Here is a 19092-nt window from a genome sequence, read left to right on the forward strand (position 1 = left end):
GCGTCGTTTCATTATACACAATGCCCCACGACTCGTGCCACCTTTATCAGCCGTCGCCCTATTATGAGTATTTGACTGACCAACACCTCGCGTTATACGCCGCTGTGCAAAGTCCAGCAAGCGCCGCACGCCCGACGACATTCCGCCGCAAATGATACCGTAGTCTTCTTCCCTGTTGTCAAAGTGACAACGTCTACGATTCGATCCGCACTCGCGCACCGTCGCTATCTACGCTGCTAACCTGTTGACGTCCGAGGAACACGCCGGACAACGCGTCGTCGATGCCAGCGAAAGTGCCGCGATATTATGCGAAGATTATATATTCCTACCGCCACCGCTAATATTAATATATATATATTAATATTTATACGTATATACGTATATGTTAATATTCATTTATATATTCCTACAGCCGACGCCTCTGCTGCCGTATATGCCTCGTGTATAATGTTCCCTCCGCCATGCCCGCCCACATAAACACGGCTATACCTCATGCATGATACGTTTACGTACTTAAGTCCCTTTAAATATATATATATTCTAATTACTATTAAAATTTATATATTAATACGCTTTATACTCATTAAGAGATATGTAGTATATTCATTCCGATTACGGGGGATGATTCTCGTATCGTCATTTTTCGTCACTTCCTCCACGTTGCGCACCTGCTACTTTCCTTGGATATGGTAGGCGTTTCTTAGACTCCCTCTCCGGAATCGAACCCTGATTTCCTGTTACCCGTTATAACCATGATATTGATATTAACTACTATCATAACATGAAACTAAAAAGTGAAAAATAAATATAGTTTAAAAAAACTAAAAAAACACGCTTTTAAAGCACATTAAACTAAAAAGTTCAAAATAATTTTTAAAATAAGCTTAAAACAATAATGAACGAAAAGTACTAGTATTATTGTGAAAAAGCGTCAGGCGCTCAATATACAAAAAATATGGCATAAAGCACCCACGCTTTTTTTCACAATAATACTAGTACTTTTCGTTCATTATTGTTTTAAGCTTATTTTAAAAATTATTTTGAACTTTTTAGTTTAATGTGCTTTAAAAGCGTGTTTTTTTAGTTTTTTTAAACTATATTTATTATCTAAAATAATACTTATTTGTTATAGTGAGCACTTCTATAGAATTAAAATATTAAATAATATTTCATTAATTTAACAAAATTTATTTTTAGATACCAATGTTTTTCGTCTATCAGATATGTATAATTATTTAAATCTTCACATTAAAAAAAAACAATCTTCATCTTCTTTATTAAAATTATTTTCACGCAGCAATTCAAAAAAAAGTTGAATAGATTAAAAACTATTTGTAAAACAGCAAGTAACTCAAAGACGATACCATGGAATATTATGAATAAGAAATAATTTTTTTTTATTACGATTAATTNAATTTTTTTTATTACGATTAAATTACAGGATTAATTAATTTAAATATTAAATATTGTACTTATATTAAATTAAATTATATTATATTATATTAAATTGAAAAATGGTTAATTTAAGTTGTGTGTAATAGAATAAAATAAAAAAAAATAAACAAATATAGTATTATTTATCATTACTATTATTTTAATTTTATTTAACCATCGTAGCTAAAATCGTGGGATTGCCATGATACTCTCTGTCAGTAGACGCATATTAAACGATATTTTTAATTTGGGTGTCAAACATCTTGCAATGTTTGTAATGGTGTACCGTACTCAATGAATGAGATGACACGTATCCCGTAGTCTTAACTAATTCGGAGATGAATGATATTGTATTTTTTAATTTGGTTGTCAGTTTCAGTAGGTTGGATTTAAAAATAAGTAAACTTTATAATAACAAAACAAAATATAATCGGGGTGGTATAAATAGTAAAGAATGATAATAGTAAAGACGTAAAGACATTATAAATACTAATACTCTGATTTTTAGTTATTACTTGATTAGTGTAGTTAGTGTGTTAAAATAACTCTAACCTGATATTTACTGGAATAGCGATGATAAAATCTTGGAAAGTGATTTGCAGTTGTTCGAAGCGTTTGTTTAAATTAGAGGAAGTGTGTTAATAAAAAGACAATTATAAAAGCGTATTTATTTCTAAGCAAAGTGTTAATTATTTTAACAAATGTAAGTATTTAGACTAAATGAGAAAAGTCAAGCTAAAAGTCAGAAAACATACAAAGAATATACTGATATAGACTGTAAGAGAAAAACTAAAGTAATAACTTGACAGATGAAAAGAAGTGAGTGAGTCAGGGGAGCTATGGCCCGTATCCCTTTTATAATAGACAAATAATCTGGATTATTGATTGGATGACTGGATCTCTAGAGATGTTGTGGTATCCCAGTTAAGTGAGCGACAGTGGCGAGCGTACACAATCCGATCGTAATAAAATAAATAATAATAATTAAATTAATAGTAGAAGATAATATTTTCGGAATTAAGTTGTAGTCATAAAAGTATAATTTGTAATAAAAAATGAGTAGTTGCGAGCCTGGTAATATGTCGACTGCCTGTCGTTATTTATTTCATTAATGAGGAAGAATATTATCAGTTTTGTTTACAGCCCCGCGTGCCGCATTCCTATAGTAGGTTTTAGGGACGTTTGTGTTGATCAGGCACTAGTGTGGTATTGAAATGCTAATGTTGGTGAAGGACGAATAATCTGTACGTTACAGTTCACCCTCCCCCGGTAAAATTCGTCTCTGAATCTTGTAAAAGAAAAACAATAAATGAGAAGGAATTGGTGATAAAAGTATATAAATCCTGTAAATAAAGGTAACGTTATTGGTTGATCAAGGAGGTACAGTGTCATCATAGCACAAAACCACTTGTTTTTTTCGATGACCACACTACTGGGTTCGCAGGCTCTTAAGCCTTAGAGGAGGTTCCTTCGGTGGAGCTTTCAATAGTCGGCCTATAAGGACGCCCAAAGGAATTACAAATCTGCATTGAAAAAGTATAAAAGAGAAAGCTGGAAGAAGTTCTGTGGGGATTTTGAAAAAATTACGACTTTAAAATTAGTTGCTTAAAATGGTATGTAGTATTTTATTTTCGTGTAGAATAAATGCAAAAAATTAAATGTTGAAAATTACGTAGTTTATGACTTTTCCATAATATGTAAATGATAAATTTTGAAACTCTATAAGTGGTGTTAAAATTATATTATCTTAATATTACCAAAAGAGCACAGTAAAAAAATAGTCAGAAACAAGGTGTGATAGTATAAAAGCAATAAAGTTTCATGTCACATTCAAGAAATTATTGATGCGTTAGATGAAATATTATATACTACACATGATCCGCTAATTAAAATCACATTAATTCATTAAATTCGGTTTATTCCGGATTTTATTCGGATTAGTACAATATAAATCCTTATGAGTTTATATATTTGGTATAAAGTATTTATATACTACAGCATAGTAGTCGAAGAATCAACAATATCTATTGATGTAATTAACTTTATGAAGTAATAGAGCTTTTCCGAACTTAGCCATTGCTCCTAGGATTTTTTTATGAGTCCCAATAACTTAATATACTACGGAACGCAAAATAAATACAAGAAATTAAAATTGAGTGTTGAAAATTACGTTGTTTATGGATTTTCCATAATACGCAAATTGTAAATTTTGTAAATTCTATAAGTAGCGTTAGCCTGCGAAGACCAGAGCCACTTTTTTATCATTGGTTACCACGTCCCTGTAGGTCGGTACCCAATGAGTTTTCTTACATGGAGGTTCTTGACCCTTGTCCTCAGGTTTTTGAGCTTCGGTTCCCTTTGACTTTTTCAAGTCATCGGTTCCCTCGTCTCCCTTATTTGGTAGGTTCTTCTGTCCCTTCATTATTCCTCTTCAGCTTGCGCCTCTGACTGCCGCTCAGTTTCTCAGGTCTAAGTTTTAGACCCTCGATTTTGTCAGCTACTGCTCCCAGTTGATCTTGCGATTCCTGGTCTACATTTGCTGACGTTGCTGTCTCTTTGCTAGTAGACGGTTCACCAAGTGTCCCGTTGTTGGCATTGAGACCTGCGCCGCGGGCTTACTATCGCTATTGGTAAATTTTATTATTACTTTTTCGTTATTATCATATAAGGTCAATGTTCAATTGCGCATACACAAGTTAGCCATGTATTTATTCAAAAAATCATAACCCAAAAGATTTCCCCTTTCAAGTTATCAACTACTCGAGCAAATCCAAATTCATATTTTCTAATTTTCTAAAATACTTTTCTGGCAATCCTCGTATTATATATCGTATTACATCCCTCTCAGGCATATTTTTATCTACCCTTTTACATCTGCCTTTACATTCAATAAATATTCCTGAATCGTCTCCGTATCTGTTTTTCTCCTTGACTCTAAATTTTACTTTCTTAATCGAACTTGGACATCTGAGTTGTAGAACCCTATCATTGCTATTTTTGCTGTGAGCCAAGTTAAGTTATTGTTTAGTGATTCAATCGCTTCGAATACCGTTTGCGCCATATCGCGTAAAGAGATAGGTAACATAATCAATTTAGGGGAGAAATTCACGAAAGCATAGACCTGTTTCTTAACCGATACAAGAGAGCCAGCATCATAAATGAATGGAACGATGAAGAAAAAGTTCAATTTTTAACAGCCTTTTTGGAAGGTACGGCTTTACACTTCTTTGAATATCTAGAAGACAACACCGTCGGCCAAATTAAGTGGGAAGATTCGGAGTATAAAATAAGATTAGAATTTGAACCAACAGCTCAAATAGACATGTTGAGAATGATTTTATAAAAACGCCATCAATCTGCAATGCAATTAGGTCTTCTAAACAAAAGAAAATCACACTTTATGACTTATTTGTATTATTAGAAATAAAAGACGTCCCAGGCTATTGGTTTTCAGATGAAGAAATTGCCAGTATATTAAATCACTATTCCTTTTCGAATTAATTTTCAAATGGGGCTGCCCTCGATTTATAACAAGTGACCGATGAACTCACTTCAAAAATAAGGAACTGGCACAAATTTGTCACAACTTAGGCATCAAACAGAAGTTCAGTTCAGCCTACTCGTCCCAATCTCAAAGATTTGTAGAACGAACAAGTGAGACGCTTTGTACAGTTCTACGACATTATATGAAAGACAACAATCAGAATAAATGGTCACACTACTTACCAGCTGTCACTTTTAGCTACAACACTACACCACTGTCTACAACTGGATTTTCGCCATTCTATCTAATGCATGGATTTCATGCTGCACTGCTAATAGACAACAAAATAATCCTTCAACCTCTGTCATATGACCTAAAGAAAGCGCTAGAAGACTTACATAATGTTAGAATGAAACTACCAGACATAATAGTGTCGTAACACAATAAATTGAAAGGTGAAAATGTAATGTGTACGAAGATGAAGATGAGAATGTGGTGTCTGCTGTCTAGGTATTCACGTGCGTGTTGTCGTACAGCAGTCACCGTGCTCAGCTGACACTCCGGGTTAGCTGTGGATGTCGAAAGGCTGTTGTTATAGTAAGTAAATAAGAGTAACACCTAGGTATGAGGTGCAGACGAAGTGCAAGACAAAAGTACTCTGAAATGTTGTGAAAGAGAGTAGATAGGTTTAAAAAGGAAAAAAACAAAGACTTTACTTTAAGCAGTAAGCCGAACAGCGATAACCGAGTACTGAGACTGATGAGACTAATTATTATTTATGAGTAATGACACGAGGCACTGGAGTCGACTGACCACGATGGTCAGGACTTTTGGGTTTTTATAATAATTAGAACTATTGCCAATTTGGAAATAAATATTATTTGTTAATTCATCAGTCTCAGTAAGCGGATGTGCTGTCTGTATTTTATTAAAATAATTCTCACAATAATGGTAACGTGACACTATCACAATAGCAAAAGCTCAAAAAATACAGAAAATCAACTATGATTTATCGCATTTAGTCTTAGTCAAATTTCCTTTTATAATAAAAAATCAATATGCAAAATTAGGCCACCAATATCGTGGTTCATTTAAAATAATTAATAAAATAAATGACGTAAATTATGAAGTAGAACTAATCCTAAATAAAAATGTTGTGCAGGATACCCTACACATTAGACGACTAAAACCATACTACGGCAGAAACAATGATGACAAAAACTACAGCGTTGATATTATTGTGCGTGATCATAACAATGATAGTAGTCACACGACTACTACAAGCGGAGGAAATAAAAAACCCGACGATCATTTTTACAAAGGTACGTCAAATAAAATTTTTCAGTGGTCATTGGACAATCGTATTGAACAACAATACGAAGCCAATAAGAAGTAATATAATTGGACTTCAAGCCCTGCAAAATATCCTGCCATCCAACAAGCCTCACTCCAAGCAAATCTCCCCTGAAAACAAGGTAGCGGTAAAATACAATCTAGACAGCCAGATCGTTGATCAAAACATTAAGGACTACAAAAAAAAAAGCAGAACGAATAATATCGCTCCTTCCCAAATCATATACTCATAGAAACAAAAGAGGCCTAATTAACTTTGTTGGATGTGGCACCAAGTATTTGTTTGGCACAGCAACATCGGAAGATGTATACGTACTAACACAAACCTTACAAAACACAAAAGACACCACGGATGAGATCACCCACGTACATAAACAAAAATTAACAATCATGAAACATTTAAATGACCGAATTACTAACAATTCAATCAAAATAAACGAGATTATTAACGAGCTGAGTAAGGGAAAGCTGGATTACAAATCCATAAACTTTGCAATTGAAACACTATCAGACCGGATGGCATCGAGCGTCTGTCCACGGAAAAAGAGGAACTTGATAGAAGAACAATGCACGTCATAGACCAAATAGACTTAGAACTAAGCTCCATAGATGAAGCCATTAATATGTCATTACATGGAAAGCTTACTCCAAATTTGGTCAATGCGGAATTATTAGTTCAAACGCTACAACAAATAGAAGCTAAATTAACACCAAACACAAAAATGCTAGTTCCGGCAGTCCTTGAAAACCTTCACATATTTTATCAGATCACCACAGTCAACTGTTTTGCCGACTTAGAAAACATGAAAATCGTGCTTCAAATACCTATCACCAACAATTACGGCAACTTTGACGTATATTCTATACATTCACTACCGATGTATTTGTCAGATTTAAAAAAATGGATTAAATATGATATAAGCAATAACCTTATTGCGGTATCAGATTACAAAACCGCATACACTATAATATCTGCAATACAACTAAATTCGTGTGAAAAAAATGTAATAAACATTTGTAACTACCGGCCTATATTAAAGTGAAATGCATCATGTGAATTTAATTCATTCATGAATAGAGAAACAAACAACCTATGCAAAAAAACAATAGTAGCAGAATTAAATTCACCAATATTTATATCAAGCAACAAAGACATTTATTTCAGTACCAATAAAGAAGAGGAAATTATTTATAAGTATTAGACCACCCTAGGCACTAACATTTATACGGCTAAATTAACAAATACCGGTCTTATAAAAAAACTCACAACACTGTGATATTCACGAGAGCGCGTTTATTTCCCCTGTCATTGAACAAAATATTATTCTAAACACATCAATCCAAATAACAGAAATAAACATAAACTCAATATTACCAAGTAACGTCAGCGAAGTATTATCGAAAAACAAAATTCTAACACTCGACATAATAAACAATCATTCGAAGCTTAAGATTGACCATATGAATAAGATAAACTTGGAAAAAATTATTGAGCACTTAGAAGCAAGTAAAAATATTGATGACACTAAAAGAACCTTGATAATTATAATAGGATTAGGATAGTGAAAAAGTGTTTGCATTCAAACATGGACTGGTACGTCATCAAAAGAGTTATGATAGTATACGATTTAAGTGTTATTTATGTCCATCTACTTTTTCTGACAAATGGGCACTCTCGCGTCATGTTAAGACATTTCACCGTGAGTATTACAATTGATTATTTAGTAAAATAGTAATATGAAAAGAGAAAATATATTAGTAGTATACCAGTGTAATTATTCCTAAACGTCGCAAACAATATAACACTGACAATACGATTAAATGTAAACGGGTAAAGGTGAAATGATAACATGACATTACGACGAGCGATTTTCATAAAACGGGTGAATCATTAAATAGTCAAATTTTATGGTTTTACAAAAAGAATATTGAAAATTTAGCCGGGTATCAATCGTTTTTGGCCCCTACAAGAGGCGATTTAGTTGAAAAATTACGCGGCTGTCTTAAAGAAATGGGGTCGATAAAATTCAACTTAAAACTGGAGGTGACTTATATAGTACCGAATAATGAAACCAAGTACGAAAATCGGTCATTTAAAACGTCGGCAGTCGAGTCAATTAACGATGATGATATAGATCATGCTGTGTATATGTCATACACAAAATTATTAGAAGAACAGGAAAACTGTGCTGGTAAAAGTTGTAATTTCTCGTTTTCTAATATAGACGGTATTTTACTGGGTGTACAAATATCAGCCTTTGGGTGGTTCTTTTTATATTGATTTGCCGCATGACATTAAAATGAGAAGTGCTGTAATTTCCCCACAATATATAGATCAACAATGTTTCAAATAGGCTGTATTAGCAAGAAAAGTAACTGGTGATAACAAATATATAGTCGATCATAACTATAAGTCGTAAGAAAACTCTTATGATTTCTCCGTTTTATCATTACCAACAACAATTGCAGACATAAAAATTTTCGAAAAAAATAATACGTATACTTCAGTTAATGTTCACAGATTAAAATTGAAATATACACATAATAAACCCGAATATTTAGTTTATCCGCTGAAAATGTGCGCCAAAGAACGTAAAGACCATATCGATTTTCTAATTGTGTCAAACGCCTCGGGTGACAGTCATTACGCTTATATCACTGATTTTGGAAAATTGGTACAATTTAAAATAACAAAGAGTACGGCAATAATGATACTTTGTAAACGGTGTTTCACGGGATTTAATTTTATACCTAAAATATATAAACTTCACGGTCACAAGGCGCTAGAAGAACATAAAAAAATTTGCGGTGAAAATAAAACATTTTTACCTGTAATGCCTGAAGAGGGGACTAAATTAAAGTTCGAGTCATGGGGCAAAACACAGGAACATCCATCTGCAATTTTTGCTTATTTTGAAAGCCTGTTGATCAAATTCAACAAAGATACGAAAGGCAACACAAATTATATGCATGATCATGTTGCAATGAGCTATGGATGGTAGTTTTACAGAGAAAAATCATAACGTATCAGACCATGATCATTTGACAGGTAAATCATACACATAACTTTGTTAAATGTGTTGTAATTAATATAAAAAAAAAATTTATATATATATATATTAATTTTTTTTTAGGATGGCTCAAAAAAAATCGATCGTCGAAATGTTTATGAGATACCTCATAAATGTATTATATACATTAAAATAAACATTTTATGAAAATTTGAGATTAAAAAAAAAATTTGTACAGGTCGCTTAACGCGTTTTAAGAAAATTGACCAAAAAAACTAAAATATCATTATTTATTCAATTTTTGTTCAAATTTCTTACTTAGTACATCTAAAATGTTCGTTTTTTTAATGCCAAATAAAAATAATTAGAAAAAAAAATTGTAAGGCCAAAATTGATTGCGTAAAGTCCATAAAAAGCTCAAAAATATGGTCAAGTTCTACAAACACTTAAGTAAACCAACAAATTTTTTTTTTAATTTGATTAATATTTGTGTGTATTTTAAGAGGAAAAAATTTTTTCCACTAATGTTTAAAACTACTACCTTTTTTTTTACAATAGAACATACGCTAGAATATACGATGTACATAAAAATAAATGAAAATATCGTCAAATTTTACTGTTTCCTTTTTACATTTTTTTATTTTAAAATTTGGCATTAGCTATATACATACATATATATTTATAATTATAAAAATACAAATTATTTTTTTTTTTTTTGTCACCAATGTTGATTTTTTACAATCGGGGTACTCATTCTAGACAGAATAAACGTATCTAGCCGAAAAGCCACGTATATTTTGGCGTCTGCTTTAACTTAGTGTGATAAAAATATTAATGATTATTCGATAAGTAAAGATTGAATTCAAAGAGCTCGTAATTTTAATAGAAAAATTATAAATAATGAAATAATAAAATAATTCAAACCAAACACCGCTTTAATGGTTCACAGGGACGGAAAAATGTTGCCGTCTTACAACAAAAAAAATTACACTGAACGTTTAGCGGTATTAGTATCTGGTGATGGCAAAACTAAACTTTTGGGAGTGCCTAAACTTTTAAATTCTACATGCCAATCGCAAGCTGATGCCGTTATTAAGCTTTTGGTTGATTGGAATTTAGTTAATCAAACAAATATGATGTGTTTTGACACTACTGCCTCCAACACTGGAAAACTAAATAGTGCATGTATTTTAATTGAAAAAAAATTAGGTAAGGAATTATTGAGTTTTGCTTGTAGGCACCACATACATGAAATAATAATTAGTAGTTTTTGATACATTAATGTCTCCATCAACTGGCCCAGACATAGCTCTATTCAAAAGATTTTCTAATAGCTGGGAAAATATAGACAAAAAACTATACTGTAATATGTTAACAGATGATGCAGAAAATTTGCGCGGCACTGACATAAAATTATTCGGAGAAATCGCAAAAGCGTTTTCAGCGGACGGTGACATTGATTTGGTGACCCATAAAGGTGTGTACCCATATTCATACACCTCCAGTTGGGATGTACTCGAAGAAAAACAATTACCGTCAAAAGCCGATTTTTATAATGAACTGTCAGAAATGCATATTGATGATGTCGAATACAAACATGCACAAAACGTTTGGCAACATTTCAATTGTAAAACGCTCGGTGAGTACTCTGATCTGTACCTGAAAACTGACGTAACAATACTTGCGGACGTTTTTACAAATTTTCGCAAGTTATGTCTACTAAAATATAAATTGGAACCGGCATATTATTTTACGAGTCCCGGTCTGTCTTTTGACGCTATGCTGCTGCATACGGGCGTTTCACTAGACATCATGAGCGATTATAAACTGCAACTCTTTATTGAGAGGGGAATACGGGGAGGAATGACAACTTCGGTGTTGAAACATACCATAGCCAACAATGAAAAGACACCTCGTTATGATATCAAACAACAAAAATCTGAAATTATATATCTGGATGTCAATAATTTGTATGGTTGAAGTATATCTCAACATATGCCATGGTATCAATCAATCGTATTATCAATTTTTGTGTATATTTATTTAAATAAAACTGTTATTTTATATAACTATAACTAGTAATAAGTTTAGATATAATTTTATGGATAACCAAACTGTGTAACTTCAATATTCCATTGGTATAATAAACGTGCCTTTTATATAAAATAATATTAATTACAATTCAATACACAAGTAAAGCCACCAAATGAAATAATTGTTTTCAAAATATTGATAACATATTCGAATAAATGAATAAACTTCTAAAAAGTATTGTAGCTGCCAAGTGTGTAGTGTAAACATTTGCAGTTTTAAATAATTATATTGTTATTTTTCCTGTTAATCGCACTGGCAAGTAGAATTTTCAGCCACAATATAAAATGTTAAAAGTTCTTAAATTTCTCTATGAAACTACGATATCTTAATGTTTAAAAGTAAGGGATGTTATTAATGAAATATATATTAATTCGTTGATAAATTTTCGGAATAAATTTTATGAAAATAAAATTCGGCGCAGTCGAATTATCTTTTGCAAACATGCGCATGAACTTGTATAAAAAAAAAAAATGTTAGCTCACCTTCGATCGCATTATAAAATATTTTTACAGCTATTACATCTGACCAGATCTGGTGACGATTTTATATTTTATTTCGCAAGGCGACAATATTATGCTTATAATATTTGGTTTATCCGGATTTTATTTTATTATTATTATTTTTTTGAAATGTATGTTGTTGTGTATTAAACAATATTAAGATTATTTTTATGAATTATTCAAAAACTATTATTTATCAGCTAAATTATTAAGTTAACCTTTTAATTTAAAATATTATTTGCAAAAATTTTCCTTTATATAAAATAGAGTTACCCTAATAATAATTATAATAAACATTTTATAATACAAAATTTATTATTATAATTAATAAAAAAATGTATAACACATCTACATAAAATCCAAAGTTTTTATAAAATTTAAATTGGTGTATTATTGAACAAAAATTTACACAAGGTGTTAATTATTAATTATAAATTAACAATTAATTAAAAAATGTAATATATACGGTTATATTAACATCATATAAAATGTTTTAATCGGTTAAAAAACTATGATTAATTTTAACTCAAAAACATAAATTAAAAAAAGTATTTTTGCTTCGATGTATTAACTAAAAAAGAAATTACTGTACTCGAGATTAAAATTTTCCGCTTAAATTCTGAAAAGATAAAAATAAATGTTACAAGTTTTCATTGAAAAAATAATAAGAAGTCTTATGAACAATGTTTGTAACGCTCATTGTTATTGTTTTCCTGTAATACATTATTAATAATTCTATAGAATTATTTCTAATGATAAAATAAAATTAAAATAGCTTAAATATACATATTTATTCAATCTCGACATGTAGACCGTGTGGCCTAATGGATAAGGCGTCGGACTTCGGATCCGAAGATTGCAGGTTCGAGTCCTGTCACGGTCGTAGGAAATTTTTGGTATATTTTTGACAATGCCAAAGGTTTTAAAAGATACCTCATATATTTCTATGATAACCTTTTAACTAGAATAGATAGATGAATTAATTTTAATACAATTCACTTAATGTCTTAATAAAAAAAAATTATTTTTATGAATAAGTTAAAAGTTTATTGTTAAAGTTACTTATTTAATTGATTAAAGATACACTTATAATTAGTGACTCTTTGTAATATACAGTGAAGGTTATGATTGACATTCTAGGGAGAAACAAAAAGATAAATAAAACATTATAGGATAATAGTTCCAAAGTTCTTTGTCAACCCATAGGTGCATATTTGGGGATATTAAGGCGTTCTAAATAGCGTCAAGTTATAAATTAAGATCCCTATTTCTTTCTTTTTTTGCAATTATTTTTAAAAAGTTCAATTATAGTATTGAATAAAAATTTAAGTAGCTCCAAGATTTAAACTGAATGCACATGATAGTCAATGACATTTTACACTCACAATATTAAAACACAAGATTTTAGAATAACAGTAATAATTTGTGTAATACTATGAGTTATTTTATTTAATTATTTTTAGCTAATGATATCACCCCTTTCATATAACTGCCACTGGTAATTTATTTATTAACCGAACATAACATATTAAACTAAAAAATAATTTAAAAGACGTCAGTAATTGTCGTTTTCGAATTAATTAATTCACAAAGTCAGTTACGTTGTGTTAAGTAATAAGTTTGTGTTACCTATAAAGTCATAGTTAAAATCGTTTACAAGTTGTAACTGTCTCGACAATAACTATATTTCAATTTGTATATCATATACATAAATGATAACTTAACCATTTTCTTTATAATTTTTTAAAATTTAATAGGTATCATTTAAACTGTATTCTTATCATAATGTTCCCAGTAACAGTTCCCAGTGATCACGACCTTAAAAGATATCTTCTAGGATTATGGCTAAGATTTATTAATTCAAGTATTACTCTATTGAATTACGGGTCTGTCATATCAAGTGGAGTCGATATTATTAGCTAACATAATTTTTAAGATAAGGATATACACATCAGGCGGATATTTAGTAAACAATAACAGTTATTTAACAACTAGTTTTTGATAAAATTAGATTTAAATTTCGTTTTTTTCATGAGATATTAATAATAATTATTAATATTAAAAATTTTTAAACATTATTAGTTTTATTATCTATATTATTTAATGTCATTATTAATTATTTTTTTTCAACTTTATTCTTATCATAAATACAGATTAAATGATAACCAATAAATATTAATATGTAACTGCCTATTAAGCCAATCATACTTCATTAATATAGAGTTCAAATAAAATATAATTTAAATTAATCATCAAAATGTATAAAATTTTACTATGAATTGTTTTTAATTATTGGGATTCACGATATTATATTTTATTATAGTTTTTTTTAACTAGTCATTTGGTATGTTCGAAAAAAATAATTTTCATCCATCAATTTAAGTAAAAAAATATATTTTCATTGGTTTAGTAAGTTCAATTATGACACTTTTTGTTTGAGTTTATTTTATTTCCACTACTTTTTTCAACGAACAATGTTAATTTTATGATTTTTTGTTTATAGCGTCATGGCAGCTCGAGATGGACAAGATTATGAATCCACTGATGGTCATTTTTCTGATGTAGTCCTAACTATAAGAATGTTAATGGGAAAAGTAATTACTGTCTTGATATAATAATCCTTTTAACTAATGAAGTAGCCATTTTATTTATAAATTAAATACATTTGTAATACGTAAATATAAGTTTTGTAAAATCTGGTTTAATTGATTATTTATTATTCTATAATCTTCTAATTCATCAACCAATATATCCTCTATGTTAAGTTTACTAATCACAAATACTGTGTTTTTTTTTTTTATTATTATTATCATAATCAGTTGATTATTTTATTATAATTTTACTTTGTTAACTAGTAATTTTATATATGTATTTTTTTTTAACGACTACTTAAAATTAAGTAAGATTAATGTAATGACTGATTACTTTTTATGCTTGAAATTTAATATTTGTTGATGCTGTAATTACATCTGTATGGTTACTAAACTGAGAAATATTAACAATAAGTACAATTTAATTTTAAAGATTACTAGTATGTTCAATGAACATTGTTCATCCACATATGAAATTACATTAGTACATACTTAAAATTGATTGTCTAATTTGTAATTTGAATGTAATCAATTTTAAAAAATAATTATTAATTAGTCACTTTAATTTGGACTCATTTTTATTGTATTAAAAAAAATACATGGAAATGGGCATGTGGTTCCAAACTTCTCTTCTTTATGACCATCTCAAATAAAATTTTGGCAATGTGTTTCATGTGGTAATATTTCAGTTTTAAAAGTTTCTTTTAAAAATTACTCTCTAAAATAACTACTATTTAGTTATTAGGAAGCAACTAATTTATATATTTTGTATTTGTATGTATCTTTTCATAGGAAATCCTTCCTTTAATTGGAGAATATGGAGAAATTGTTCGGGATCTTAGAAACCAGGTAACATTATTCTATAAAATTAAGTGTTACATGTAATGTTATGAACCCTAATTTTTTTAATTGAAATATTGAAATATTAATTTATAATACTAACTGAATATTAACAAATTAAGTATACATTTTTTAATGAATATTTAGAGATTTTATTACTATTTTATATAAAAATAATTGTCTTTAAAAACACATAAACAATTTAAGATTTGAGTTTTGACAATTAATTAATTAGTAGCAATTTATTGTTGCATAATTTGTTTTAATAGAAATACTTAAAGATATTTATCTTATTATATATATAATATAACAATATATATATATATATATATTTACTATTAATTTATAAGTAAGTAAATTATAATTATTTAATAATTAATGATAAAAATTACTATTATTTATTATATTACACCTAAATAGGCCTTGATTCGTAATTAATACTAAAATACATTATTACATAAAAAATTGCTGTACACAATTAATTAAAACAATTAAAATAAAATAATACATGAACAATGTATGTTTATTGGTATAACAAATAGTAGCTTTAAATGACACATAAAATATATTGACTGACTATTTAATAGATGGAGCAGAATGCTGTTAGAGTGTTTTTATTATATGAAGAAGAATACAATGAATGAGATATTAGAATAGCATTAAGTACACTACTGAAAATTCGGTTTTCCAACATTCTTCAGTAAAATCTGTCATTTATTTGATTTATTTTGTTTTCAATTGTAAGTTTTAAGTTTACTATAAAATCTCTATTAAGTTTAAAAAAATGTGAAAAAAAGCATCTGATAGCTTTTATTTATTATTGGTTAGTTTTCATTTCAATTCTTCCAAAATAGTTACATGAAATTTATTTTATTATTAAATTAAAGACAAATATTACAAAAACGTGTTGATAAATATTTGACTAATGTTTGGTTTGAAAAACAAATAGTTATTATATTACGGATAACTGGTAAATTCTGTTACTTTTATTTACTAAAATTGTTATTTTAATGCTTTCATAATTGAGTAAAGTTTTTTATATTGTTAAATTAATTATTTTATTGAATGAGCTCAGGTACAACTATTTGTGTTGCAGTTAAATACTATTTTTTATATTTATAAAATTATAAACTTATAAATTACTATAATTTGAAAACTTATAATGATTTTCCTAATGACATTTTATTACATAAGACTATGCTGAGACATAAAATTAACTTATAAATAATGTCTGGACTTAGGTCTAAAAGGTCCAATATACTTCTGTAGAAAAACCAAAAATAGTGTTAATATAATTAATTAATAATTCTTCTCATAGAAGAACTTTTCTTCTTTCCAAAGAATCTTAAACAACATAACGAACATATATAGTTTTTCTAAAGTGATCATTTAAAAAAATAAAATTTATTTTTTGGTAGATTGGATTTTTTAAATCCAAGCGACAGATATAAAAAAGAATAATTATGACTTTGTTTTTACTTTAATGTCTATTTCTGTTTCAGTCGGGAGCATCAATATCAATTACTGATAGTTCAACACCAGAAAGAATTGTTACTGTCACTGGCAATATAATTATTATTCAAAAGGCTTTTAAATTAATTTCCAGTATTTTAGAACAGGTATTTTAAAATAGATTAATAAAACTTAAAATAAAATTTTTTCATGTTTAGTAGGGTTTTGTCCCAAGTAAATCCATTACTGAATAACATAATATATGAATAAACTTCAAAACCCAATAACATAAAAAAGTGGCAACAGACATAAAAAAAAAATGGTAGCACAGTGGGGTCGAGGCACAATGTAGACAAGGCATAGATGGGACAAGTATAGATGATATCTGACAGTGATTAAAATCACTATCATAAGAAACGCTTCGATGCAAATCTGTAGATAGTGTTTCATTTAGAGAAATTGGTGGATTATTCTAAAAGCAACATGAACTCTTATTTCTTTAATTATATCCTGATTAGTAGTTCTTTGATTTTAAAATATAATATATGAATTAATACTAATTATAGTTTTTAAATTTAGTATGAAATTGTGAGGCCAGCATGATGTATAGTTCATTGTGTTGGGGGGTTGATAAGAAAGTAGAGCAGAGAATTAGTGTAGCAGAGATGAGAATGTTTAGATGGATGAGTGGAGTGACTAGACAAGATAGGATAAGGAACAAACATATAAGAAGGAGTATAGGTGTAGCATAAATCGTGGATAAGATTAGGGAAAATAGACTTAAATTGTTTAGTCATGTTATGAAGAGAGAAGAAGGGGAAGCTGTAAGAACAGTTATAGAAATGAATTTTGAAGCAAGAAGAGGTAGAGGAAGACCAAAAAGGAGATTGAGGGATGTTATTGAATGCGACATGAGGTCAGCTGATGTGAACGTAGAAGATGTGGGAGATCGTGTCAAGTGGAAGCTTAGGATAAGGGTGGCCGATCCCAAGTAGTTGGGATTAAGGCAAAGAAAAAGAAAATTCCGATGGCAATTGACATAATATGATTGTTGTTTGGGAATGTACAATTTAGCGTTAAGTTAGTTTTAAACAATATAGTGTCAAATCAATTACCTACTCTATCGGTTGTATATTAATATACACTACACTTTAATGATACAATAAATAAATAAATTCACACATACACACATATGCATTTATAACATTATGTCTAATGTAAGTATAACATGATAAAAAGTAACCGTAAAATGAAAAAAATGGAATATAAATTTTAGTACTCATATTAAATGTAATGTAACTCGAAAAATATTTGTTTAAATGAAAAAATATAAGATAATTTTTTTGTTTATAATTGTCTTTTAAACAACTTTTGTACGAAACTTTTTTTTGTAAGTTTATTACAATTAAGTTTAAGTTAATAAGTATATTTTTTGAGAAAATTAAAAAAGTTCATATTTTTGAACTTTTGCGAGGCTGTAATAAAAAACCTCAATTCCAATCAATGAGGACTATTAGTATGTCATTATACATATTTTAATTCAACTTTTAAAAAAACAAAATTTGGTTGGGAATTTTTTCCGCAATTTTTTCTTTGTTGACTGGCCTAGATGTCAATTTTAAACTTGTAATTGAGCTAAAAGTTATAGTAATATATTCACTTTTTTTACTATAAACTTTCATAAATCTTTATCAAAAATTTTTCATCAACTTTAAAGAACCAAATAAATAGGTTGAAATTGAAAATTTGGACTGATTATTTTTAACATTGTAACGTCACAAATTCGAAGGTGGACCGTTTATGATTTTTTGTTATGTCTACTTATTTATTTTATCGCGCGAAAGAACCTTTTTCTGACACAGCGGTGTCAACCACTCATTATTTTGCCTCTGACCGCTAGATAAGGCGATAAAAGAGAAATATAATTAAAATCGAATTGTTTATCAGTATTGATCCCTTCCAAAAAGACTGGCCGTTATCGATATGAAATTGCCGTTAGATCGGTGTTGACTCTTCTCTATTCTTTCTTCTGTCATTGACCGTGCTAGGGTGCACACATTTATTGTTTTATTGACATATTTTTAATTGATGGAGTAGAACCGCCAACGGCGAACGGCCAGATCTTTTCGGCGAAGCATCCAGACCATCGGATGGGTCTCTTCGGAGACCGGGTATCGTTTTCTTTTTTTATATTATATTTATGTAATGAGCTATATTTTATTGTAAATTAACTTAATTTTGTTTATGTGTGGAGAGCACGTGTTTCCCTTTTCTTCTAGCCAACGCTAAGGAGCGAGTGTCCAGACCGCTCCTGGTGTTCTTCATTAATTTCC

General features: G+C 29.2%; 2 protein-coding genes and 1 non-coding gene across 7 annotated transcripts in view; all 3 read left to right on the forward strand.

Moving 5' to 3' along the window:
- LOC126906720 (uncharacterized) overlaps positions 1-1408 on the forward strand; it is an 11020-nt gene extending 9612 nt beyond the window's left edge. For 4 of the 5 annotated variants that reach the window (XM_050687481.1, XM_050687482.1, XM_050687480.1 and 1 more), the window contains one exon: positions 1198-1408. In XM_050687481.1, the coding sequence (XP_050543438.1) occupies positions 1198-1316 (119 nt within the window). In that variant the 3' untranslated portion in view covers positions 1317-1408. The remainder of the gene's footprint in view (positions 1-1197) is intronic. The other variant, XM_050687484.1, reaches the window with a different exon arrangement.
- Positions 1409-12686: 11278 nt separating this feature from the next.
- Positions 12687-12759, forward strand: Trnar-ucg (transfer RNA arginine (anticodon UCG)). The gene has a single exon. It is a non-coding gene; the product is annotated as a tRNA-Arg (tRNA).
- A 1299-nt stretch (positions 12760-14058) lies between these two features.
- LOC126906705 (poly(rC)-binding protein 3-like) overlaps positions 14059-19092 on the forward strand; it is a 14460-nt gene continuing 9426 nt past the window's right edge. Inside the window, exons 1-4 of the mRNA XM_050687458.1 lie at positions 14059-14285; positions 14380-14470; positions 15260-15316; positions 16810-16926. Coding sequence (XP_050543415.1) covers positions 14384-14470; positions 15260-15316; positions 16810-16926 — 261 coding nt within the window. The 5' untranslated portion in view covers positions 14059-14285; positions 14380-14383. The remainder of the gene's footprint in view (positions 14286-14379; positions 14471-15259; positions 15317-16809; positions 16927-19092) is intronic.

The sequence above is a fragment of the Daktulosphaira vitifoliae genome, unplaced genomic scaffold, assembly GCF_025091365.1.
Source record: "Daktulosphaira vitifoliae isolate Bord-2020 unplaced genomic scaffold, ASM2509136v1 Scaffold_5, whole genome shotgun sequence".
Taxonomy (NCBI): domain Eukaryota; kingdom Metazoa; phylum Arthropoda; class Insecta; order Hemiptera; family Phylloxeridae; genus Daktulosphaira; species Daktulosphaira vitifoliae.